At 43.7% G+C, this 27,649-nt stretch overlaps 1 protein-coding gene across 7 annotated transcripts in view; it reads right to left on the bottom strand.

The window, feature by feature from the left end:
• The window catches only part of LOC306865230 (netrin-G1-like), a 75,919-nt gene that overhangs the window by 28,248 nt on the left and 20,022 nt on the right, over positions 1-27,649 (bottom strand). For all 7 annotated transcript variants that reach the window (XM_079409709.1, XM_079409711.1, XM_079409708.1 and 4 more), the window contains exon 2: positions 18,535-19,178. In XM_079409709.1, coding sequence (XP_079265835.1) covers positions 18,535-19,178 — 644 coding nt within the window. The remainder of the gene's footprint in view (positions 1-18,534; positions 19,179-27,649) is intronic.

Below are 27,649 nucleotides of genomic sequence, written 5' to 3'. Positions count from 1 at the left end.
AAGTTAATTGATTAAATGTTAAAATATATCTTAAATATATAAATAAATATAGATTTTTGTAATAAGATATGACTTATATCTTAACACAATGCAATCTATCTATGTATCTTCACTACGTTCAAATTCACTACCTTAATTCAAATTCAGGAATTAAATTGAGATCATTTTCAATTTAACTTTGTATTATATGATGGGTAAAACCACTCTACAAGTTTGACAATAATCGGTGTTTCTTAAAAATTTACTTAATTTGTTGGGAAAAGAGTCATTGAAACCATTGTAAAATGCAAAGACAAAAATAAATAAGCCTATTCATCTGCAGATACCCACTACAGTTTACAAAGCATCTCAGCGCAAGCACCAGAAAATCCCTTATAAGCCTGACAGCCGAGCTCAACACACGGCAGCCATGACCATGCAGACGACATGGCTCTCTCTGATGGAGTATCGCTGCAGGAATTTGTTTTAAGCAAAACTCACGAATCTGGCTTTACACAGCCAATCTGTTGTCTTGTTTCCCATCCCTTTCACACCACTGCAGTGAACAGCTTGTGTTTCAGTATTATCATTCTGGAAAAACAAGGGTTCGTGATCTTCTTCGATTGCTGAATGTGTAGCGTGGCGGATGAGGGATGTATTTAAATCTTAATGTGTCGGGTCTGAGGGAGGCAGGCGAGGGGAGGTCGGAGGATATCTGTGTTGTAATGATGCATGGCTGTATGGGGCTGGTGAATTGGCCTGGCTCAGATTGCCAAGTTCTCCCCAGACGCTCTGATTAAAGACTCTTAATCCATCATCAGAGGCGGCCTGAACCGCACAGATGTGCCCAGGGTCAGAGGGCAGTCCGCGATCGGAATCCTACGGCGCTTTGCGTCTTCATCTGTCCCGTACAACAGGCATCAGCCCAGAGTGAGGCGAGAAATATTGGATGTAAGCATCTCATAAATTCTTAGCTAAAGCACCTTTAGACAGAATAGATGTTCAGAACGAATGTAAAAGCTTCCGACGCATAGCTGATTGAAAGAAACATCACTGTAATCTAAATCAGGGTGACATACTTGAATGTTATGTGTATGTGTGAGGGGGGTGTGGGGTTAACAGAGGCAGAGATGTTGAGTGAAGGTGAGGTCAGTAAGGGGATTACTCATAGACATCCGTCAACAGTCATATTATGAGTGACCAGACCTCCCCCTCTTAGTAATTAAATAGATCATGCATGCCTATGAATACAGACGCTGTCAACTAAAATAAAAAAGAAAAGGGTGGAAATTATTTCAAAACACTGCTCTTACAGTTTTTGTGAACACAATATTGCCTTATTCACAAAACTTTCCTATGAGTAAATACATTGAAATATGCACTCCAAAAAATTCATTTTTGTTGTTTGTTCAAATTACTTTGTTCAAATTAGCTGAAGCAACACAATATTGAACATTTTGTCACAACTTCATTTCATTATGTAATTTCATAACTACCTGGGCAGTGGATGTGTAGTTCCCAGTATGCTTTGCATGGGACTGCATTAGGAAAGTAAATGTTGAAATCAAGTGTAATTTTATGTATTTTCAATAAAGATAAAGACTAGGCTAGTTAGTTAGTTCAGTTATGATGTCCAATAATATGTTTGTTTAGTTTTAAACTAAGTTAAAGCATTCCTTTTTTTTTTAAATAAGTTAAAAAAAGTTTTTTGAGTGTGTGCATAAAATGGACCTTTTCAAAAAACTCAAAAACTTTGATAGTTAAATGTGTATGTTCATGAATTCCAATCATTCCTAGGGAATTCACTATTAGAATAATCCCCTCCCATGAACTACCGGTAGGTGAAATTATGTGAAATATAGGTATGTGAGTTACCTAAAACTATAACAACAACAACAAATAAATAAACAAAATAATTAATTCATTTTGACTAAAATAAAATAAAATATAAAAAATGTAAACTTATTTATTCAGTTTATAAACTTATTTAATTTAGTTTATCTTGATGCATTAAAGTCCCCCTGTAGTGAAAATCAAGTTTTTTATGCTGTTTATTTGTCTATGTAGTGTTTTTCATTTGTTTTTAGACAAACCAAGTGCCAATCCATTAATCAACACCATTGCTGAGTATTTTCTCCTTAAAACTGTAGTTTCCCATAGGCTGTCTCAAAAACGCAGTTTAAAACAGCCCTTTTTTTGCTATGTCACAAAATTCAACAACCAATCCCATCAAGGGATAGATTCTAGTGAAAAGGCAGCAGGTTAATCCAGTATAAATTATAGAGATCGCATGCAAAATATACCAATAGGATTACCAGAACAAAACCAAAAATAAAATAGAGCAAAAAAAAAAAACATGAAACAGTGGTTTAACGTGAATTTAGAACCGCTATCTAGAATAATAACCCGCGGCAACAGTGTAAAAGTAGCCCGGAGTCAGATCCAGCATCAGCATCTGCACTTCACACGCTTGTGCTCGTAGGTGCGAATTGGAATCACAAAAGCTGCATTCGAGTCTTCAAGGCATTTTGAGGACAAAAGATCGTCAAGTAAGTAACAAATGTTACAGTATCCACTCTAGCTGTCCGCTAGTAAAAACATAGTTGTATCAGTCATTAGGCTACCCATGTATCAGGAGGCCCTGGCTGGTGTGACTGAGTGGAGGCGGGGCTATTTTGCATATATAGATCCAGTAAATGAGGCAAGGGTGTAGAGTTGCATTCAAGCTATTTTAAGGCATGAGAAAATTATTTTCACAAGAAAAAACATTTCAATGTGTCATTTTGACGATCAAAGATGACTTAAGGGATACAATTTTTGACTACAGGGGACTTTAAAATAACTATAACCATAACGTCTCGGTTACGTATGTAACCCTCGTTCCCTGATGGAGGGAACGGAGACGTTATGTCGTGACGACATTAGGGGATTTACTTGAGAGCCCCGACTGCCTCTGATAAGAGAAAACGCCAATGAAATTTGGCTAGTGGATTTTGCATACCTGAGCCACTCCCCGTGCATACGGGTATAAAAGGGCGACAGGTGCATCCACTCATCAGGTTTTCCGCTGAGGAGCCGAGAACGTGTCCCTGGCAACCAGCGATGGTTCAAGATTGTGGCATGGGGACATAACGTCTCCGTTCCCTCCATCAGGGAACGAGGGTTACGTACGTAACCGAGACGTTCCCTATCTGTCGGTCACTACGAGTTATGTCGTGACGACATTAGGGGTCTATGGAAAGCGCCACAACCTGAACCCCGTCACGACCTTGTGGCATGCAGATGTTGACAAGCTAGCGCGTGACAGACAAATGCGATGCGAAGGTCGCAACCTTCCCGTCGCCCCAGTGCAAATTCGCTAACCTTGGCGCCCGCAGGGACCACTGAGTACATTGCTTCTGGAGATAGCCAAGCCGCTGTTCCTTTCCCCAGAAATCGGAAGGGATTTCGACCTTCTATGAAAGACTGCTTCAAGTATTTCCTGTTTGTTGTTACAGCCCGGCAGTAACGACGGGGAAGCGAGCCTTCCGGAGAAGGGCGCTACGGAGGCCACACCCTGCCCGAAGGGAGGTAACGTGTGGAGACACTGGTATGGACTGGCCCAAGCCTGGGGCAGTGCTACATACGCCTGGACCCTGGGGCAGATCCTACCTAGGAGAATGGAGGAAGGCTGCCAGCAGGGTCTGACAGAGCTCTGTCAAAGGGAAGACACGGGTTTACCGTGAGGGAAACCGTACCGTGGATGAATACACGTGTGGGATCACCCGAAGGGAATCAGGCCACACGGGCACCTAGCCGAGTACAGGGGCTGACCGGAGACCCGGGCAAGCTAACACCGGTACTGGGCCTGGCGTCAGACTGCTCCGCCCAGCCTGACTGCCGGGGGTGCTGGAGGAACTCCGCCAGGGTTCGCCGTCCGGGGAACTAACTGGAGGAGAGAATAGGCGCTCGTATCCCCGGGTAAGGGGGAATGGCGCAGCAAGCGTGACACCGGCCAACTCTTCCCGCCACTTACCTGTTACCCAACACACGGGAAGAGATTGGCTCAACGCGGAGACTGTAAAATCTCGCGAAGGTGTTCGGTGTCGCCCAGCCCGCAGCTCTACAGATGTCTGCCAAAGAGGCGCCGTGCGCCAGCACATAGGAGGAGGCAATACTCCGTGTGGAGTGAGCCCTCACCCCGAGGGGGCACGGCTCGCCTTGGGATTGGTACGCCAAGGCGATGGCATCCACTATCCAGTGGGCCAACCTCTGCTTGGAGACAGCCTTCCCTTTCTGCTGACCTCCGTGGCAGACAAAGAGCTGCTCAGAGCTTCTGAAGCTCCGGGTGCGGTCCACGTATATGCGCAGCGCTCTTACGGGACACAGCAACGCCAAGGCTGGGTCTGCCTCCTCCGAGGGCAGTGCTTGCAGGTTCACCACCTGATCGCGGAAGGGCGTGGTGGGAACCTTAGGCACGTATCCAGGCCGGGGTCTCAGGACAACGTGAGAGTAGGCCGGCCCAAACACAAGGCACTCTTCGCTTACCGAAAATGCTTGGAGGTCCCCGACCCTCTTGATGGAAGTGAGCGCGGTCAGGAGCGCTGTCTTGGCCGACAGGAATTTCAGCTCGACTGAGTCCAGCGGCTCAAAGGGACCCCTCTGAAGTCCAGCCAGGACAATAGAGAGATCCCAGGAGGGCATCAGGGGTGGCCTAGGAGGATTTAACCTTCTGGCACCCCTCAGGAACCTCACGATGAGATCGTGCTTCCCCAGGGACCGGCCGTCCACTGCATCGTGATGGGCCGCAATAGGAGCCACGTACACTTTCAAGGTGGAGGGCGACAGCCTGCGCTCCAACCTCTCTTGCAGGATAGAAAGCACCACTCCAATCGTGCATCTTCGGGGGTCCTCCCTACGAGAAGAACACCAGTCCGCGAACAGACTCCACTTCAGCCTGTGGCAGGCCACTCAAGTCTGCCGCGTCCCATCCAGGAGCCGCACATGGAGGTTCCACAGATCTGGACGCGGGTGCCGTATGGTGCCGAGCCCCTGAGAAAGAAGGTCCTTCCTCAGAGGGATGCGCCAGGGAGGGGCTGTCGCGAGGAGGGTGAGTTCCGGAAACCAGGTCCGGGTGGGCCAATATGGCGCAACCAACAAGACCTGCTCCTCGTCCTCCCTGACCTTGCACAGTGCCTGTGCGATCAGGCTCACTGGGGGAAACGCATACTTACGCAGAGCCCGAGGCCAGCTGTGTGCCAGTGCGTCCGTGCCGAGGGGGGCCTCGGCCCGGGAGAAATACAGCTGGCAGTGGGAGGACTTGCGGGAAGCAAACAGGTCTACCTGAGCTTCCCCGAATCGACTCCAAATCAGCCGGATCGTCTCGGGATGGAGTCGCCATTCTCCGGGGAAGTGAGCTGTCGTGAAAGCGCGTCGGCTGCACGATTGAGCTCCCCCGGAATGTGGACGGCGCGCAGCGATTTGAGCTGTGACTGACTCCAGAGGAGGAGATGGCGGGCGAGCTGTGACATGTGGCGTGATCGTAGACCTCCCTGCCGGTTGATGTACGAAACAGCCGCAGTGTTGTCCGTGCGGACCAACACGTGCTGGCCTAGGAGCAGTGGCCGGAACTGCTTTAAGGCCAGATGCACTGCCAACAGCTCTAGGCAGTTGATGTGCCAAAGCAGTCGAGGCCCCATCCAGAGCCCCGAGGCTGCCTGCCCGTTGCATGTAGCACCCCGGCCCATGCTGGAGGCATCTGTTGTGACAACAACATGCCGGGACACTTGTCCTAAGGGCACCCCGGCCCGTAGGAAGGCAAGGTCCGACCAGGGGCTGAAAGAGCGGCGACACGATGCGTGATGGTGACACGACGTATCCCGCGGCGCCATGCCCATCTCGGGACCCGTGAGTGTAACCAGTGCTGAAGTGGTCTCATATGAAGCAACCCGAGCGGCGTGACTGCGGCTACGGATGCCATATGCCCCAGGAGCTGCTGAAACTGTTTCAGCGGAACCACTGTCCTGCCTCTGAAGGAACTCAGGCAGTTCAGCACTGATTGGGCACGTGCCGTCATACTCACGGAGTCTAACTCCACACCGAGAAAAGAGATTCTCTGCACAGGGGAGAGCTTGCTCTTTTCCCAGTTGACCCGAAGCCCCAACTGGCTGAGGTGCCGGAGCACCAGGTCCCTGTGACCACCCAACTGTTCTCGCGATCGGGCCAGGATGAGCCAATCGTCGAGATAGTTGAGGATCCTGACGCCCACTTCCCGTAACGGGGCAAGGGCGCCCTCGTGAAGGCACGGAGAGACAGGGAGAGCCCGAAGGGGAGGACCCTGTACTGCCATGCCCGCCCCTCGAACGCAAACCGTAGGGACGGCCTGTGTCGAGGGCGAATCGAGACATGAAACTAAGCGTCCTTCAGGTCGATCGCTGCAAACCAATCCACGGACTGAACGCATCTGCGTCAACATCTTGAACGGGAGCTTGTGTAGGGCCCGATTCAAGACTCGCAGGTCCAGGATTGGCCGGAGGCCACCGCCTTTCTTGGGCACGATGAAGTAGGGGCTGTAAAACCCCTGCCTCATCTCGGCTGGAGGGACCGGCTCGATTGCACCCTTTGCCAGAAGGACAGCAATCTCCTCGCGCAGGACAGGCGCATCTCGGACTGCCACCGAAGTCTCGAGGATGCCGCTGAACCTGGGCGGCCGCCTGGCGAACTGAATCGCATAGCCGAGTCGAACTGTGCGAATGAGCCAGCGAGACGGGCTGGGTAGCGCAAGCCACGCCCCCAGATACCGTGCAAGCGGCACCAAAGGCCCAATCGACGTGCCCGCAGTGGTGCAGCGAGGGGGAGTAAGGTTGGATGGAACAGAAGGCAGTGCGTTCTGACTCATCCCCACAAAACTCCCTAAGTCCCCGGGGGGACTGGCTAGAGGTGCGCGGGGAGGCATCGCGTCCCCAGACCGCACTCTCTTGGCCACTGGCAATATGGGTCTCGGGTGAGAGTGAGGAGGCATTGCGTCGCACACTGTCAGCCCGCAGACCTGGGAACCCGGAGGAAAGGGAAATTGCTCTTTCTTTGACAATGTGGGTACCACTGGCCCTTGAGCCAGTGGCGGAACAGAAACAAAAAGAAAACACAGGATTCTCCACCCGGCCCTCCTCCGGGGGAAGGAGCGACGCTAGCCTCGTCGTCTCCTGGGAAAGAGCAAATTCCTCCATCTCCGGGTTGTGCGCGTCAGGGCCGCTTTGTCGTCTTCCTGGAGGACTTGGCGGCCGGCTGAGGCGCAGGGGGTGCCGCACTCCTGCGAGAGGCTCGACGCACCGGCCTAGGTGACGACTCAGCACGGGGCGGAGCAGCTCTGGAGGACGCAGGAGGGCGCCCACGGCGACCAGCAGACTGGGGCCTGGCCCTTGGGCCAGCGGTGGCAGCTGGAGCATCCCGCCATTTAGGGAGGATGTGCTGAATTGCCTCTGTCTGCTTTTGTACTGCCGAGAATTGCTGTGCAAAACCCTCGACAGTGTCGCCAAATAGCCCCGTCTGGGAGATGGAGGCGTCGAGAAAGCGTACTTTGTCGACGTCCTTCATCTCGGCCAGATTGAGCTAGAGATGGCGCTCTTGGACCACTAACGTGGACATCGCCTTCCCGAGGGACCGCGCCGTGACTTTCGTCGCCCGGAGAGCGAAGTCAGTCGCCATGCGCAGCTCCTGCATCAACCCCGGGTCGGGACTACCCTCGTGCATTTGTTTCAGTGCCTTGGCCTGGTGAACTTGCAGGATGGCCATGGCATGCAGGGCAGAGGCGGCCTGGCCCGCAGCGCTGTAAGCCTTGGCGGCAAGTGCGGCCGTCAGCTTACAGGCTTTGGACGGGAGACGCGGACGATTCCTCCAGGTGGCGGCGTTTTGCGGGCACAGGTGCACCGCAACCGCTCTCTCCACCTGGGGAATATCCACGTACCCTCTGGCCGCCCCGCCATCGAGGGTAGTGAGGACGGAGGAGGGAGACGAGCGGCTTCTGACCGAGAAAGGGGCCGTCCACGACTTCGTCCGCTCCTCATGCACCTCCGGGAAGAAAGGCACCGGGGCAAAGTGCGGCCGCTGGTCGTGTTTTGCGCCGATGAACCAATCATCCAGCCGCGAAGGCTCGGGACTGGGCGGTCTGTTGACCTCCAGCCCGATACTCACGGCTGCCCGGGCAAGCATGGCCGTCAGCTCTGGGTCCGGATCGGCAGTGGCGACAACACCCGAGGGGGGCAGCCCCGCCGATCGTTCATCCTCAGAGGACGAAAGCCCATCCCCCGATGCCGCGATCGACATCTGATCCTCGGGCGGCGCACCGAATGAAATGCTGGCGGCCCCGTGAGGCGAACCAGCGAAATCACTCGGGAACCGGATGGAACAAGCGCTGCGGGAGGAGTAAGAGGTCCGCGGGGACGTGCCCGGCGGAGAAGCTCTTACTGTCACCCTCAGATCTCCCAGAGCGCCAGCCGGCGGTCCTCTGCTCGAGCCAGAGAGACCGGGACGGGTGGCGGCAGAGGGTGCCAATCCTTTCAGAAAGGAAAGGCGAGATCGCAGCGTTGCCATGTTCATACGCCCACAACAGGCGCATGACTCATCCACAAACGCATCTTCAGCGTGCTGGATGCCCAGACACTGAAGACAGCGCTCGTGACCGTCATCCGAGGACAGGAAGCGACCGCAACCAAGAGAACACGGACGGAACGGCATCTTTAAAAAGACGCGAACCGCCCAGTGTTTTAGAAATTTGCTCTTTCAGGTGAAGTGCCCAGGGGAATCGCTGCTGCAGGGACACCGCTGTCTGCACCGTAACGCCACCCAGGAACAAACTTCGAGGCAGACGGCTTTGTGGAGATCTGATCTGTTTTGAAGATTTCTCATCCACTCGGCTCCGAAGCAAAAATCTGATGAGTGGATGCACCTGTCGCCCTTTTATACCCGTATGCACGGGGAGTGGCTCAGGTATGCAAAATCCACTAGCCAAATTTCATTGGCGTTTTCTCTTATCAGAGGCAGTCGGGGCTCTCAAGTAAATCCCCTAATGTCGTCATGACATAACTCGTAGTGACCGACAGATAGGGAACTAATATATATATATAAAGAAAAAATAGAATTAAAAATATTAGCAAAAACTATAATAGCATCTCATTGATGCTCCAATAACACTGTTACGTGCAGTGGGAACGTCTCAGTTCCCTTCTCAGGGTTGGCTCCAGTATATTGCATAAATGCAAAACAGAATAAAACAAAACTCATTTGCCGAAATTGTTAGGCTTGCAGACAAATAGTTTTTTTTTGCACCAACTATCATTTTGAAAAATTCATCATTTTCATGTTTCATGAATGAGGCCAGATAAAATCAAGCGCCTTAACATTTAAGCTGGACTTTGTACAGGCCAAGATATTGACTAAAGACGGCCCAAACTTTCCTCTTCAGAAAGAATGACATAAACTTAACCCCGATTTTGACACATTAACATAATAATTCTTGTGTTACAGAGCTAATCTGAAGGGAGGCTAATAGCTTTATTCCAGTCAATGGCTTTGAATGGGATAGGGATTTTGTTGGAACCTCTAAATGGGATCAGCCTTTCCAGGGTAACACTGTGGCTTTGCACTGTAAAAATCCTCCCATCACCTCAGTATCAGCCCTGCTTATGGTGCTAAGATGTGTATGCATGCATGCACTTGTGTGCATGTGAATTTGCACATGTCTGTGGCAAAGGACGTCTGTCTGCATGTGTTTATTTTTCACACTATGTTTGTATACAATGAATTCACCGAGGTTTTCTTCACTGAAACATAATTAATCCATTTGTGTTGTGATTGCATACATGTTCCTTTGCTGAGCGCTCTGTAAAGGAGGAGGAACGGAATAAGGGCTGTGCCATCTGTGAGTGATCAGGTCAGAGAGAGATAAAGAGAGAGACACAGACAGAGACGGTACGAGTGAGTGGAATACAAATCAGCTCTGCTTGGGAGGAAGGCGTCTTTGTGTCAGTGTGAGAGAAATGTGCATCTAAACAGTGATTCAGACTCACACACACTGATGCTCAAGAAATATTCACACTAATTCCCAAGGCACTTTCACAAAATACACATGAATCAATGGTCACATCAGCTGCATTTAATGATTTCAAAGTCGATATGTGCTACATTTGTGCTTGTAAACACACTGGCCCTCTGATTTGCAAATTGCTGGGGAACATTAAAAAAATACAGCGCCTTGCACATGTCTGCTTTTTAAAAAAATATATTTTATGTTGTCAACACTTCTCTTTTGAACCCCTTTTTAAATGAAACAGCAGCAGTGTTTTATTTTTAAAGCAACTGCAAAAAATGTCACCCTTTTGATAGTCTCAGGCGTCACGCCCACGGACCGTTAGCTAAACGTCTGATGCATATAGCACACTTTTCTGGAAACACTTTAGGAATGTGGAAGTCGTCATCTGACTGGTTGAATTAAATCGCATTTCCGGGAGACATGAGTGTCGCGTTTATTTTCGGTCCCCCGGGAAACAAGGATGCCGTACGAAACGAAAGAAGAAAGCCGTTGTGTTTTCAACTGTCATGACGAACGCTTATCAGGGTCAACTAAATGCTGGATTTCCAAAAGTATGTGAAATATTTAATGTTCGCGGCATATAATTTTTAAAATACATCCGAGAGTTTCACACACCGTTTTTTTATTGTGGCAACATTTCCACGCCCCGAAAAGTGACGCTAAACGAAACGAACAATGATTGGTTGTTTGACATGTCGGTCAAACGTCCTCATGGGCGGGCCTTGGCCAATGAAAGCGACCATCTATTCCAGACTTTCTGCCGTCAGTCTGAAGGTCTGGCTACGCGAGACCCTTTTGATTTTGAGATATATTTTTAAGCGCATGCGAAATGAGTAGCTGCACTATGACTGCACTGCATCGGTTACACCTCCTTTCTATAGAGAACGCATGTTTAACAACATATCAATATTATTTTAATATAATGTTTAATGTTGATTTTCCACTAAGCATCTAGGCGAACTGGAGTAGGAGGAAAAATAACAACTCCTGCTAGGATTTGGCCCTTTTAAAATAAATGCCTCTCTTCAGTCTAAACAGAGGATATTGTTTAAGAAGGGTCAAAGAGTTTAAAATATAGGCAGACTGGTTTGCTAACACCCTCTAGGCTATGGTCTGTCTCTCCTCTGACTGAATGTGCTGGATCAGGCAGTTGCTGGTAATCAGTAAGGGTGTCTAGAGGCATCCAGACGTTCAGCATGTTATCATTAACACAGTTCTCAGTCAGTCAGCAGAGTCCCAAAAGACACAACATTCTCTTCACGGAGAAGCGAATGCATTTACCAGTCACTGGATGGCTGCTACATTATTGATAAGTCAGAGTGGTTCAGCCGTTCTTCTTACTTAATGTCAAACAGGTGAAATAATTATCAGCATGTTTACTAGACTGCTGGTTGCTCGGGTCTGACAAATCTGGAAAGCAACCACAAAATGTTGGGTAGAGTTTTTGTTTTTTACAAATTTAATGAGGACAACACTCAGTCTCATGAGCTTGGTTTCTTTTTGATGGACTTTCAAATACATATTTTAAATCAGTGGTGGATGCGTGTGTTTATTCATGCATGAACGAAAACTTCACCTTCTGTGAAACAAGTGAAGGAGAAACCACCCGAGTCACAACACTGACAGACTTTATATATATATATATATAAAGTTTTCATATATATATATATATATATATATATATATATAAACTTAAAAAAAAAAACTTTTGATGACTATTTTTAATATTAATGCTACCATGATAATATAAATAAAACATATAAGTTAAATATTAGGTTGCTATTAATTAAAATTAATATTAAGATCAATTTCTCTGCAGAAAATTGGTATCAACTAATATATTTTCTTTTATCATGACGAACCTAATATGCATTCAAAAAATGAACGCCAAACTGACCAGATGACAGATGCCCACTCTCTTAAGTTCTTAAATATCACCATGAAATGGTGGTATTTGATGGACGTTTCCTCCAGGGTGTTGACTGAGTTTAGTTTGCCATCATAAATTGCTCCTTTATAATTCATAAAATCAATTGGCCTGACAAACAAAGAGCACGCCAGCATTTTTTGTTTTTTTTACAGGAGCTAATTAAACATGTGTACTGCAGAATGATTCGCATGAAACAGAGATAGATTAGCCCTCCCCCTTTCAATTCTGACCAAGCAGGGCAGTCACGCATCAGCCCACCATGACACACACACACACGCACACACACACACACACACACACACACACACACCTGGGACCTGGGCTACCCAGATACGGCGCTTTCTGCTTCGGTTTTGCCGCACAACCCTTCTCCTCTGCTCTCCCTCCTTCTACTCCTCATTTTTTCTACCTCTACGGACTGCAGGTGCTCTGCTTGGGGAACTCTCAAAGCAGTGGGTATCTTATTATGGCGAGGCAATGGTGGAGAGAGACAGAACAGTGAGCCCCATGTGTTCAGACAGGAAATGCTGGGCAATATGTGAAGCTCTTTGTATGAAAGCTGGTGAAAACCACAGGCTGTGAAACACCAACAAGCAGATCTGTTATCCGTAAATAAGTTAAAGAGAGAGCACAGGTCGGGCAGAGACAGGGAGAAGAGATGCGAAAGCAAAACAAATAGATTAACTGAGAGATTTTCTGGACTGCAGGAGTGTCAGTGTTTCTGTTTTGTGACTTGTTAAGATGCTTTAAACGAACTTCTGCAGGTCTAATGTTAAAGGGCTGACAAGCCAGGTGTCACCTTCCATTACCTTGAGTGATGCTACCTGTCTGCTGTTCATTCATTTTGAGAACTACAACTGCCTGCTTAAGAACAACAGAGAAGATGAGTCACAAAAAGATACTATTAGGTTTTTGCAAGAACAAAAAAAGCAAACAAACTATTTACTTTATTTTATTATCGTTCTTGTTTTTAATGTTTCAATAATTTTCTTTTTATAAATGTTTTATATTCTTAAAATGGTTCTAACAAGCATCTACATGAAAACTCTTTAGAAAACATGTATGAGGAGCGCTGAAAAGTGGTAGTGGTCTTCAAAATCAAGGTCAGCATTTAGGCAGATGTGGACAGGGATAAGCAGACGCAAAGAACTGAACGACTAAATGCGCTCATCAATCATGGGGAGAGCAGAGTAACTGCAGAGGAATTGCAGGAATTAATCCTTCACCTGCATTTTGTTTAATTTCCAAATCGTTGAAAGGAGAAGTCAGCTAATGCACTCTTTTGAGTGAGAGGGAGCAGAAGAAAGCAGTGAGAGAGATGACTGTGAATTCTGGAAGGCTGAGAAAATAAGCTGGACATTTCTTGAGTTGGCTCAAGGGATGTAGTGCCAAAAGTATCTGTATCTGCAGGGTCAAGTGTGTATTTTTACACATTAAATTGTTTTCTTAGCTCAGTTGACGCCTGGGAACGGCATTTGTGAATAACATGATGACTGGATGATGAATGAGGTGCCAGAATCAATTGGGTGTGTAATTACACTTCATCATTTGGATCTCTTGTGCTCCGATTCTGTTTCTCAGAGTAGAAACACACACACACACACACACACACACAGTCTCAGATTAACTGCCTGAGCAGCAGCTTCCTGATGTGTCAGTGGTGTTAAGAGGTCAAATGGAATATATCTAAATCGGTGTCTATATCAACCGATATAAAAAGTTGCACTGGAATTCTTCCATTTCTGTAACAATAGCACAAAATCAAACGCTTTAAATAAAATCAGAGAAATGCAAATCGGATTGCAATCATCTGAGGCCGGGAGGTTATAACATGATTAGATTAAGTTTTGTGGTGAAAGAGCATGTGGAACAGAAGAATGCTGAAACATCAGATGACCGGACCAATGAAATGTGCTGATGTGGAAGAGCTGAAGTGCCGAGCGCAGCACATGAGATGGCAAGAAGAAGATACAGAGCGGAATGACTTATTCAGGAAGGGGTGGGGGGGTCTCGAAATTAGCACAAATAGATTATCTGTCCTCTGGTTTCTGGCCTCAGCACGGCCCAAGCAGCCCGGAAAAAAAAAGAAAAAGAGAAAAACACATTGACTTCTCGGCGAACGACTGCCTGTCCGAGCAGCCAAGGAGGACCGCAATTAAACGATCAATCACCGTATCATCGATCCCCGAGGGAGACAACTGTATCCGGGCCTAACTAAAAATGCAACGGTTTTGCACAGATAACAGAAAAGCATGTGAAATGGAGTAACAGCTCTATTTTCTTGTGTAAACAGATATATTTACACTTGATCATATCAAGAAACCTTTTTTCTAGTTTTTTTACTTTAATACATTTTATAATATATGTTGACTGAAATGTTTAACCTTTAATTTTTAGGTGTGTATATATATATATATATATATATATATAGAGAGAGAGAGAGAGAGAGGGAGAGAAAGAGAGAGGGGGTAAAATACATTTTAAAAATGTAAAAAAAAAATTATTTTATAATTTTTTATATATCCATACTTCCTCTTTCAGTTAATAAAGTAATGTCAAAAAGTTAATAAGCCACTGAAAGACCTGCTCAATGTGCTCACAAGTGAACGAACCATCCAACCGCAAACTATTAAAACACAGTTAATGCTGATCTGTAAGATTTGCAAATTCAATTTCTGTACTGACTGTTTATAATGTAGCACACAACGATGCATCAATCTAAAAAGACAGCATGACAGTTGTGATTCACAAATAAAAAGATTGTCTTTTAGACATGGCTGTTGAGTGAGACATTTACACCCCTCTTTATCTTCACTGCAAGCTAACCAGGAACAGTAGGAGTTTTCGGTTCTCCTGCAGAGACTATGGTTGAGAGAGAGGGCTGATGTATAATGCATACATTATACATCAGAATGAGTGAGGGCCAGCAGTGTGTCAGAGGAGACAGAGTCAGACTCAAGCTGTTCCTCTAGGAGCCTGCTTCATCCCTCCTTTAATTACACTCTATTGATCAAACACAGATGGAGGGGGAATGAGGGATGAAGTAAAAGAAAGAAAGAAAAAGAAAGACATGGAAGGACAGGGAGAACAAAGTGCTGGGTGTAGTTTTTAGACTGAGAGGGAGAGAAAGAGACTATTACAATTGCTGCAGTGTCTAGCATATATATATATATATATATATATATATACATACAGTGCACAATATGCAAATGTTGTGATCTACTACATTTGCTAAAATGCTTACTACATGGAATAATGTATCTCAACATGCAATGCTTGAATTCAGCTTCCATTTCCAGTGTGATGGATGAACCAGAAATAAATTTAACTGAGCAACAAAAATGTAAATGAAAATGCAAAATAAATATAATTCATATAATTATACTAAAATACTGTTACTGCTTTATATTAACGAATATATATATAGAATATAATTGATAGAAGATCAAATATAGTCTATAATCTAACAGGTTTTACAGTGACTTTACAAAGTCACTTCAGATGAAGGAAACCTAATTTTTCTTTTTTTTTCACTGTTTCTCACACAAACAAGACACCACTCCTATGTATTTATAATATTATATATTAATCTACTCTTCCAAAACATACATACTTGCCCCTCATAACAAAATATGATTTTAACTCTAAGGATGCACCGATACGATTTTTTTCATATCCGATCCGATCCCAAAGATTCTGAGTATCGGCCGAAACCAATACCGATCCGATACCAGCACTGTTTTTTTAATAATCAGTGTAGAATTTCTATACCTCAGTGTGTTGTCCTGATCACCACTGTTTTAAATATATAATCTATGACAAAATTACTATTATAAACTAGGCTAGTGGATAATTCAGCAGCAAAAGTTATTCTAGAAAAATCATGAGTGCACAATAATTTTATAAAATCTAAACATTTAGTGAAATAACATTATTTAGTGTGGAACAAATAAAAGTGAATAGGCGTAGGGCTAAATCTGGAAAAATGTTAAACATTGCTCTTTGTATTGTTGTAAAATACATTCATGAAAAACAAGTAAATATATTTATAAATATATACTATAAAATTACAAAACATTTAACATGGGAACAGGGGAAGTCGTGGCCTAATGGTTAGAGAATTGGACTTGTAATCGAAAGGTTGCGGGTTCGAGTCCCCGGCCGGCAGGGATTGTAGGTGGGGGGAGTGAATGTACAGCGCTCTCTCCACCCTCAATACCACGACTGAGGTGCCCTTGAGCAAGGCACCGAACCCCCAATTGCTCCCCGGGCGCCGCAGCATGGCTGCCCACTGCTCCGGGTGTGTGTTCACAGTGTGTGTGTGTGTGTGTGTGTGTGTGTGTGTGTGTGTGTGTGTGTGTGTGTGTGTGTGTGTGTGTGTGTGTGTGTGTGTGTGTGCATTTGTTCACTACTCACTGCTGTGTGTGTGCACTTGGATGGGTTAAACGCAGAGCACCAATTTCGAGTATGGGTCACCATACTTGACAATACGTCACGACTTTAATTTTTACATGAATAGCACAGTAATGGAGGCAGCAACATATGATAGATAGGACAGAACAAGAAAGGCTATTAATAATCTTTCATTGCGCAAAAGTATTATAATACGAAAGGCTATAATACAGAGAGGCACAAAGCGCTTATGCGCATCCCATGTGCAGAATGATGCGCTTAAAGCAACGCGGAGTCACAGCGTGCAGCATAGAAAAGTTCAAAGCACAAAGTGAAGAGATATTGATGCATAGTGTATTAAATCTGTGCGTTAGTTTATTGAGACTTCTCTTTTAACAGTTTTAAATTTCAGTTACTGCACTCTTGTAGAGAGTTTCTTGACTGCCGTAAACGAACGCAGCATGCGGTTTGAATGCTGAATGGAGGATGACAGACAGCCGCAGCGGAGAGAAGAGTACTTGAACTTGACTTAAATATTAATCTCTACCTCAAACTATGTAACGGCTTCAGAACATTTAGAATATAGTGCACGAAAACTTTATGGTGTTTTATAATGTTTTTGTGCCTTTTGTGGGGCTTGACAAAAACACAGAATACCATACGCACAATATCGAATTTGGATCGGTCTCGTCTGACCGATACCCGATCCAGCAGAAAATTACCATATCGGACCCGATACCGATACTGAGTATCGGATCGGTGCATCCCTATTTAAATCATTATTAATAAATATGGCATCTTAACACAACAAACATTAGTGTGTGAAACTGGACTAAAGTGTACCTTTTCCTCTCTTTTCTTTCCTTTTGCTGACCTACTTAGCTCTCCGTTCTAGGGCTGCATCTCGGCTCCTTTGTTTCATACCGATATAGACTGAATCTCTTCTGAGATCAGGAATTCCTGTGCTTGGGGTCATCTGCCTCCTGCCAGACTCTAGTGGCTCACGCACCGTGAGGCAGAAACACATTTCAGGGGATAAAGGAGCGTATGCTTCCTGTGAGTGTGTGGAGGGAGATGAATCATGATTCTCCATGACAGGGAGGCTCAGAGAAAAACCTACAACAAGGAGCATGCTGCTGAACTCTGGATTACCTTTTTAGAAACAAGACGACAAGTCACTGCTCTCATAAATATCCGATGACACTCACCGATCATCGCTGTGCACCATTAATGAGAACACAGCCTTGAGGAAGGTTTAAAATTTACAGCCTTCTGTGATCAGCTGTCATCTTCACCCACGAACAGGTTTATAAACATTCATACATTCAACACGCAGCATTGTACACTCTGATGTGAAGTTTTTTGTAGATTAGACTTTCTCTGCCTACTTTCCGCAATCTAATTCCTCTATAATAAAACAATGTAATTGCTAACTTTTTACTAAATATCATGCAGAATGAATTAGCATTCTTCTTATTGACCTCTGACACTAATGTGATGAACAGGCAGGGACAGATGCTGAACTTAATCTTTTCTCCTTGTTAAGACTAAAAGAAATTAACATGTAAAGGTGAGATGAGATGGAGGCGGGTATGGCCCCTGATATGTGCATAATAAGAGAATGAACTCCTGTTTATAGCCTGGGTGTCAGAACAGTGAATTTCACAGTCTTGAGATTGATCACAGGGTGTCAAATTAGAAAGTATATTTCAGAACACTGCAAAAAATCCTGACTATGCAGGAGTTTACTAAAACATGAAGAACAATCTAAAAAAGCTTTCTAATTTCAATAAGGTTCTCATTCTGGAAAGAAACACACACACACACACACACACTGCAATTAAAGAGTTAATGAGAACAGTACTTTTTGTTTGATTCCTAAAGTACATATTTGCACTTACACTAAATCTTTCCCCCAGATCTTTTTTATGTATTGTTAAAAATAATTGTAAGACCAATACACTGTAGTTCTTTAAATCTTTAAATAAATCAAGCCTATGCATAAAACCTTCCCCTAAAAATATAAAGTGAAGTACACCTACCCTGCCTCCCAATACACAGAACTACAGAATGAGAAATGGTTTGCTAAGAAAACGAAAAAAAAGAAAAGAGCCAAAGGCAACAGACCCCAACCAAAATTTGACTGCAACTGAGTTAAATGTCTTACCTGCCGTGTACTTTAATGTCAGAGATGGCGTAGAAGTATCTGGAAAGGTTGTTCTCATCCACCATGGTGGCACCCGTGGCAGGCCTGAGCAGACGTATACGCAGGTCAGTAATGGTGAAAAAGTCTCTTAGGTTTTTGGTGGTGTCCAGTTGTCCATACAGCGAGGCCATATTGTGCAGCTTGGGGCCAGCGAACAATGCGAAGCGGTCTTTGATTTCGAAGCGTACAGTCTTATCGTTCTTCCACACATAACCTCTGGAATATTCCTCGGTGCAGATAATGTCCAGCAACGTGTGCTGGGTAATGTCCCTCACTGTTTTGGGCTCCATAGTAAAAGCATCAAGGCAGTCGGTAGCGTAGAACTGGTAAGGCTGCCAGCTACGTCCATAGTCCAGAGACTTCTCCAGAACCATCTGCTCTGGCCGACCCGACTCAAAAGTGATGATAATGTCGTCGGTCAGCTCAATGGTCTTGTTCCATGACAGGGTTATGTTGACTGCCAGAGGTTTAGGGTACTTCTTCCAGGAGGTGGACTGCCAGAAAGTGGTGGGGTTGCGGCCCTCAAAGTCAAACATGAGCTCAGGGGGGTGGGCCAGCTCTTCTGTGGCTGCGTCGCACTCGTTGTTGCACATATAGGGGTTTTCCTACAAGATTAAGCAAATAAAGAAAACAACAGTTAAATGAGAATCCAAACAAAAGTGCTTTTAAAAAAGTGCTTTTTATTGTGTGCACATATGAGGTATAGGCTGGTGCCGGCTAATGAAACGAAGACAATTTATATTTCAAAGGCACTGGCCTTGGTGGTACATGAGCGATATTATGGATACGAAGCAGTGGCTGAAGCTATTCTCCAGCTGTTGGCTAAATCTAGCTAAGGACTGGCCATTAATCGCCCAAAAACTCATAGATCTTTTATAGAGCCATTTAAAGTCAAGATCCCTCATGCAGACAACCAGTAAAACCAGTCTTGTTTTGCACATAATTTATGAGAAGATTATTCCCTGTTTTAAGTTCCATCAATCCATGATAATAAAGAACAAGAAAATGGAGTCTCCAAAGAGGTAAAAATGGACAGAGATTCATGTTAAAATGCTCATTAAAAAGAGAAAAATATGAAGGTCAGACTGACAAAATGTGAATAATACACTCTCCTCAAGTCATTCTTTTGCATAAAGGCTACCTTGTTCTGCACCTTGAGGTAAGGACACCCAAAGGTGCACTTTTGTCAGCCACTGCTTGCAGGTGAAAATATACCATGGATCTGCAATTAAGAAAGAGGCATTGAAACAAGAGTGCTGCTGGTTTGCATGAAGACAGTATGCCCTAGTGCCACTGTCCTTCCTCAAACTGCAGCATTCTCTCAAACTAATCAGTATACTGGTATGTTCTGCTGCACCACATGCTGGTGTACACTAAGCAGGGGCTCGTTGGGGCTGTTATACTGTCGGGTGGCATTGGTGTCCTCCAGGAAATACCTCTCAAGAGGAACATGCTCCAATTTATCTGAACAAGAGACACAGCAGCTGATTAAGTGGGAGATGTCTGTCTCTCTGCGGGAATCCACAGGCCTGGACTCTGGGGAAGAGCATGGTGATAAAGGATAGGTGGAGAAAGGGACTGCGGAGAAGAAAAAGAGCGACACAGTGGCAGAGAGGTACACAGGGGGGAAAAAAAGGAGTGCTTCTGTTAATAGGCTTTTCCTCTTGCCTTGTCCTCTAAGGCAATGTGACAATGAAGCCCAGACAACCATTTAACCTCTTAATTCTGACAAGGAGGCATTAATATGCTCTCCAGCCAGTCCTCTACAGCCGTGCACATAAGCCTGGAGAATGATCAGACCCACCAGTGAGTCCACATGCCTCTCACTAGACCATCCAGTCAGGAGGGCAGAGCTGTTCTTTCATGCTGTTCTATCTCAGCGTGTGCTTCAGGCACTAGCCCTCCTATGAAGAGAAGAACTAATTGGTGTCTATAGCACTCTATATTTAGCTAGCAAGCATCAATATAACTATTGCTTATACTTGGAGTGTGTGATTAAGTGATTTAAACAAACCCCTTCCCCAAAGAATCAAGCTAAATTAAGCTAAATTATGTTGGTGTTTTTAACATGAATGATAACTCCTATTGCACAGCTTGTTGAGGAGAGGTGTGCAATTAATTTTCCTCCTGGCAGACAATAAAATAGGAAAACAAATTTCACAGACTTTCATTGATGCCGTATTTAGAAAGACTCGACGATGGGCAACCACCTAGCAATCACCCAGAATTTCCCAGCAACTGCTTAGCTATGCATAAAAAAAATCTGAACACCTGATTTACTGCACAGAAATCTCCAGTCAGCTACTCACAATACCCCAGTAAAGTATGGTAAAGTAAGTTCCGCACGGGCAAGCACAATGATGAATCTTTGGAAAAAAAATTTGTGCATATTGGGACAAGTGACAATCATATCTGCAGCAAGATTCTGGATCAATTAGTTTTTTGTTTTATTTAGTTTTTTTGGCTACCTAGCACAATTTTATGAAAACAGAAGATTGTGATTGACAAAAAAAAATAAAAAATACTAAAAATATAACAAGACACCAAGGCTGGTTATGAGAATAATTATAACAGATAATAATAGAGACATAGCCAGAGAGAGACAGATTTCATAGTAATTGTAAAAAATCAGCCTAAGCTTTCAAACAGTACAGTATCTCCACAGATAATTATATTTAAGGTCCACAATCTAATTTTCTTTCACCAACATACACACATTGACCTACACTTTCTCACAAGCTTGTTATTTTATTATTGTTTTTTCATTCACAGGGCAGTAATCTGTAGTGTTGCAGCTGCAAAAGGTGATGTGAGGAAATAGTCTACACAGAAATGCCTTCTAAAGATTAATTAGATGTTTTTTTTTCAGTCACTGCAAACCTCCCATTTATCGGAGAGAGACATCACCTTTAAATGCAGCCATTGGAAAGCAAAGTTTCCAGTTTTTTCATGCCACTGAGAGCTTTAAGTAAAGATTAACTCACATTGACTCACAATAGAAAAACTGACATAGCTGCCACATTGAAAATGATCAGTAATTACTAAATATGTTTCTATTAATCCTAAACTGATCAGGACACCCAGGATACGTGGACCAGGGATTTTGATGGCTGAGCGTATTTGGAATAGCAGACAGCTTTCTGTGAATTGGTGCTAATGACAGTGTAAGGCCCCAAACCGTGTAAGGTTAATCCCATCCACAAAGAGCTTGATGAAGTCTGTTGAACAAGAAAGAGGGCCAGAGATAGAGAGAAAGCAAGACGAGAGAAAGAAAAATAGAAAGAGAGATGTGCTGAACATGCACTGGTTCTAATCCGAGCCTGTTGTCCCCATTAAATGTGTTCTGGGTAATTTCACACAAACAAACACGCACACAGTCGTCATGAATCACCTCACACTTGCTTCCTAAACACAGCCTTGAAAAAACCCACCCGTCCTACAAATGCCTTTTGTCTGTTCAGTGCCTGGCTGAGCTTTTTTCTCACGGCTGATCACACATCGCTGTGGAATGAAGATGTATTATCAAAGCAATAATTTGTCTCAAACAGAAGAGTGCAAATGAAAGCCATGTCAAAAGCCTGCCTCTTCACAGCCACAATCAACAGTGTATGCTTACACTTGGTAATAACTCCCATTATTTTCCTGCTGATAATCTCATGCATTGCAGGATCAAGACTGAAGGAGCATTCACATGACTCATGTCAACATTTCTCAATGCACTGAACTCTATGTAGCATCAGCAACTTTGCCACTGCCTGGCATGGAGGGCATTGCAGCATGACTCTCAGAGTTTAGACAGTATTCTGGGGGATTTGCATGATGTATCATATGGGTTGTGCACCACTCAGAATTTAATTGAGAATGCCAATTCCTGAACTGCAATTCGAATTTGAAAGTTGAATTAAATCAAAATATTACTAAATATAACAAATTTTTCAATTTAACATTGAATATTGTCTTGACAAAGCCTTGCTTGAAAGTTTCAAAAGACCTGAAGTTTGAAGGTTTATGGGCCTTATAGATGGATGAACAGATAGATGGATTTAGGAAAATTCCTCTTACTCGCATTCCAATTCAAATTCCAGTTCAACTTCCTGTGGGAATGGCCTCTGAAGCTTGTGTAAGAGATGCACCGTCACGAGTAAAAGGGCATCAAAGTCATTACTGTCAAGACAATGGTAGTAGTTTAGGATCAATCTTGACCAAGCCACATGAAAAATTATTATTCAGGTGGGCAGAAGTGAATTATTTCTGGTCGAGGGCAGAAGTGAATGAGATACGACTGTCCCACTGGCAGGCAAGGCTTCAGATTACCAGATCACCAATGTGACCGACTATAAATTTACTGTGGCAGACAGCAGACTGTGATATATAGGACCAACCAATCAAACAAATCCTTTTGTGTGACAGATGTTTGTGACATGCAACCCAGATCACAGACTGCTGTCTCTATTTCTCTTTCTTTTCCTACTCGATGGTCCTTTGACGAACACATATGTGCAAATTTGTGTACACACACGCCAACACATCAATATGCATCGCAACACAGCAAGCGTATTGTCTGTTCCATCACTCTCTTGCAATGCTTTTCACGTATTTGATTGTGGCTGTTTTGAGCTCTTCAGAAATGACAAATAGATCAATATCGTTTCATTGGAAATGAAATTACTATGCAGCGGCCACACTGAGATCAGTGCTCACGTTGTGAAATCTATTTTGTAATTGTCTCAGCTAAAGGAGAGCAGTGTGAAGAGCGATTTCTCCTCGATCGTTTCAAATGTTAATGTCTAATCTGTCAGAGGCCATTTTGCCAGACCGCATGACAGGCTCAGGTCAGGCCATTTGCATATCTCTTTTCCTGGTGCTGACATGAAATGATTTAAATCAAATATGTTCACATGACATGACATTAGCCACTAAATTACAAAGGAGCAAATTTGATTTTAAGAGCACGGCTTGCAGGTGTTACAAATAAACATGAGGGTCTGGGCATGTAATTTCCCTCAATCTCTTATTCTCTTTCTGTCTATCTCTCCCTCCCCAGACTGCGGTTAAATCCATCACTTGTGCATAAATGAGACCTTGGTGGAGGGATAGATTTCTCCAAGGCCCTCGGTTTGATTGAAACTCCGACTCCTTTTCAATCTGCCTCTGTGCTCTCGCAAGCACCTTTGAGCTCGTCCTGCAGAACGGCCACAAACGCACTTGGGCTTCACCCCGATGCTGCTTGAATACAGGAAACACAGATTACTGTGTGTAATAGACCCCAGGATAAATCTCACCAAGAATTACATTTGCATTTTCAAACTAGAGGTCAGCGGGATGAGATAGCAGACAAAAAGAGAAGCCAGTTCAATCCCCACCTGCCAAATGCATTGACAAATAAATAATCTGCCTGGATTTAACATATGCACACACATCAGCATGTTCAGGCCTTTTCCCATGGGTTTTAGTAATAGTAATTCTAATTCAAGAAGTAAATGAGGTAAGTGACGTGAGCTGATAAAATCTAGTTAGTGCTACATGCATCACTATTATTATTACTCATACTCATTACAACTATCCTCTAACCTTCATAGGTAAGTAATACAGTTTTTCCAAAAGTTTATTTACCATGTGTGCTACAATAATGAATCAAGAATCAATAAAATAATGCAGCTTTCACTTGATGGATGATAAAATAGCGACAAAAAAAAAAATAAAAAATTGAAGGAAGAAGACATACAGACAGACAGATAGATTGATTGAACGATGGATAAATGGATGGATGGACAGATAAAAAAATAAAAATCATAGCAACACCTGAGATAATATTGTTCTTCTGTGTATTATTAAAAAAAGATATAACATATTATTTTAGATGGTCTGGGTGACTTCCCTATGGACACACGGTGAGTAAGGGGGAAAAAAATTCACCACTTAAGAGACTGTATTCACAAATGCAGATCACACTTGCTGGCTTCCAATATGTCAAGGTGATTCCTTGAGGGATGAAAAGTGAACGGCTGCCTGCACTGTTACAAAATGGACTTAGTAAAGCACGTAAAGCACCGCATGAGAGCAGAGCTTTGAAGATGAAGCCTCATTCTTATTCTTATCAGTTGTTTATCAAAAGCTCACCACTGCTGTAATTATTAATGGCTTTCTGTGGCCATTTAGCGTTTAGAGTGATTACATGTCAGATCTCGAGCTGATGTGTTGTGACAGCAGAAATCTCTCCAGCTTGCAGTTGTGTCTGTTTGTTGTGCTGGGTCAGCATTGTCAGGGCCAGAGGTTCAAACTCTTTGATAGCTTGAAAATGAGTGTACGAATGAAGTCAGGAAGAAGTTAGACGCTCCACCCCTAATGTTCTGCGTAGTAATAACGAGAACTTCAAGTACCGGTAATTATTTCCTCTTTTCAATGCCATAAAGAGTGTCCATTTCTTTTCTTCATAAAAAGACTCAGCCATTACCTGCAGGGAAGCACCCATAGCTGATCTCATTAGACAATCACAAAAGATCAAATACACCACACAAAGTTGTCTGATAACCTGCCTCGCTCAGTTATTCCTTCTTTTGATCTGCCAGAACTAATCAGCAATATTACTACAGAGCACAGAATCACCACACACACACACATTACACTTAGACATGAAATGAAAAATACTTAACTTTAAACAAAAGTCTGACATACCAAACATACACTCCTTAAAGGGATGCAGTATCATAAAAAAAAAAACTGCATTTTCTTGCTCTTTTGAAATAAATCCAAAGTTCTGTCATGAAACCTAGATGGCACAGTCTGATAGGTCTAACTCAATCTGACATAATGGCATCATCACATGGAGCAGCTGACTGGTACTTTTTGTGTCAGCAGCCAATGAGATTGCTGCTGAACACTCAAATACTTGGCTAGTGCTTGTTGTAGCAGTTGCAGCACACTTAAGAAAACCTACACCTTCCCCAGCTCCACCTGTATATATCTGTTATGGGGTGACTGATATGCTATATATGGGGGTTATTTCATATGTTATATGTGCAGCAGCAGTATTTCTTACATGCTCACAGCACCATGTTGTGGATGTATTGGCAGTAGCAAGTCTCGGTACTTGGTCTGCCACAGCAGCAGCAGAGTAGTAGATCTATTCCGCCAAGAGTTTAATATACAATAGAAATACTCTGTTTTTAACGCAAAGCTAGATATTAGTATTCCATACACCAGAAAAATATATTTTTCCAATGAGTAGCTACAGGTAAATATGGGGGACGTTTGCCAAACATTTAGCTATTTTTATATTTGCTTAGTGTATATCGCGCTGCATATCCTACTAAGTTTATTTTTGACCAACATCCCTGATAATTTCACTCTGACCTTAAAAGTTTGTGTGGCACATTTCAATATGGATGTTTTGGGAAGCTTTTACAATGTAGACTTCATGAGTTGAGATGGGGAAGCACCAAATTTATTGGATGTGACAGCAAATCTGAAACATATAAATGTTATTAATTTCACATTCAAAACATTTTGCCATTCATACCAGCAGTTATTTAAATATAGAAGCTTGTTGACAAAAATAGCCTGTCTAATTCTAAGGGAGTTTTTGATACAACATTTAGAATAGCTTCAAATTCAGAAATGAAGAATTGGCTTGTTTTTTAATTCATGAGTTCAAATTTGAATTGCATTGGCCACATATCACAAAGACACTGAACCAGAATTTAAATTGGAATGACAGGAGGATAAATTTACTATATTATAAACATTATATTAGGACTTGAGAAAAATATGATAAAAATATACAATATATTCCCTTTTATAAAATACTGGGACTGGAACAGTTGATAAACGGATTAAAGTAAATTTATCGGCCTTTACAGAATTATTTACACACTCTTTCATCGAGCCAACCACTGGGATCATCCAAATCACGAGTCTCTCAGCGGTTAACAAAGCATCATTCACAGTGCATGACCGGGGCCACGGTGTGGGTTACTATGGCAGCAGCAGCTGAAGGCTAAGGCTGTCTATGGTGTCTTAGACCTGATAATCCTGGCCTTGTCTCAAACTAACTGACAGATCATATTTCCTCTTTCTTCAGTCCTTTTCCCTCTGTGTTTTCTTCCATCGGTTAGACGTTCATATTTTGCGTGTCTGCTTCACCGCTATGGCTGAATGAACAAGTGTCTCTGTGCTGACCGCATCCTCCTCTAAGGGCGCCCAGGATAGAAAACTAATTTCACCTAGTAAGGTGTTCAATTTTGCAGCATTTCCAAAAGACTAATATTTTTATGATAATAGTAATGGGCTAGATCTAAGGAGACAAGCATTGGTTGTAGAGATCCGCAAATCACATTGCTGCAATTCATAATGTTTTATAAAGATCTGCGATATGGACCCATATTGTTCCTGCCAGCTACAACTTGCATTTTAAAAGTCATTTCTCAGCCATGTCATTGGTGAATCTCTGTAAATAGCAGCCTGAGGGTTTCATTCAGAATAATTTCATAACAACTCTCTGGGATTTGTATCTTTTTGACAGGGAAATTGTCTCTTGTTATGAGAAAACTTCCTTTGAAATCTCAGACCCTTAGAACAGCCATTCAATTCATGATATAGTTTCTGCTTAATTAAGAGTTGCTGTGCATACAGGGAGTTTTACATTAATTACTGTTGGCTGTGAGATCTCCCTTTGTGTTTAATCTGGTTTATGTTGCATGTCTGACAATCTCAGAATAGCAAAAGGGGTTTGGCTGCTGAAGGTGTCAAAAGAATTCAGTCAAATGTCCCTGTTTGGCACCTTCTACATTCCTGGATATAACAAGTATTTTTGTGGCTGTATTTTGCTAATTTTTTCTTGAGTCTGGAGCACTGTGGGATGATTAAACTCAATATGACTTAGAATGTTGTCTGTGTGTGGCAGACAGCTTCAGTGGTCTTTAAATTCTGCTCCTACCACCCCTGTAGATCAGTGAAGCCTCTTTGGCCCATCCGCCGGGGATTCTTTGACTCTTTTTCACTGCTGAATGTGAAATATGATTGACAGATGACTCTAGGGACCATAGCACAATCCTCTGTACTCTGTTAGACTTATTCA

The sequence above is a fragment of the Barbus barbus genome, assembly GCF_936440315.1.
Source record: "Barbus barbus genome assembly, chromosome: 46".
Lineage (NCBI taxonomy): Eukaryota > Metazoa > Chordata > Actinopteri > Cypriniformes > Cyprinidae > Barbus > Barbus barbus.
The sequence above is the reverse complement of the archived record's forward strand: the minus strand, read 5'-3'. Positions and strand labels throughout refer to the sequence as shown.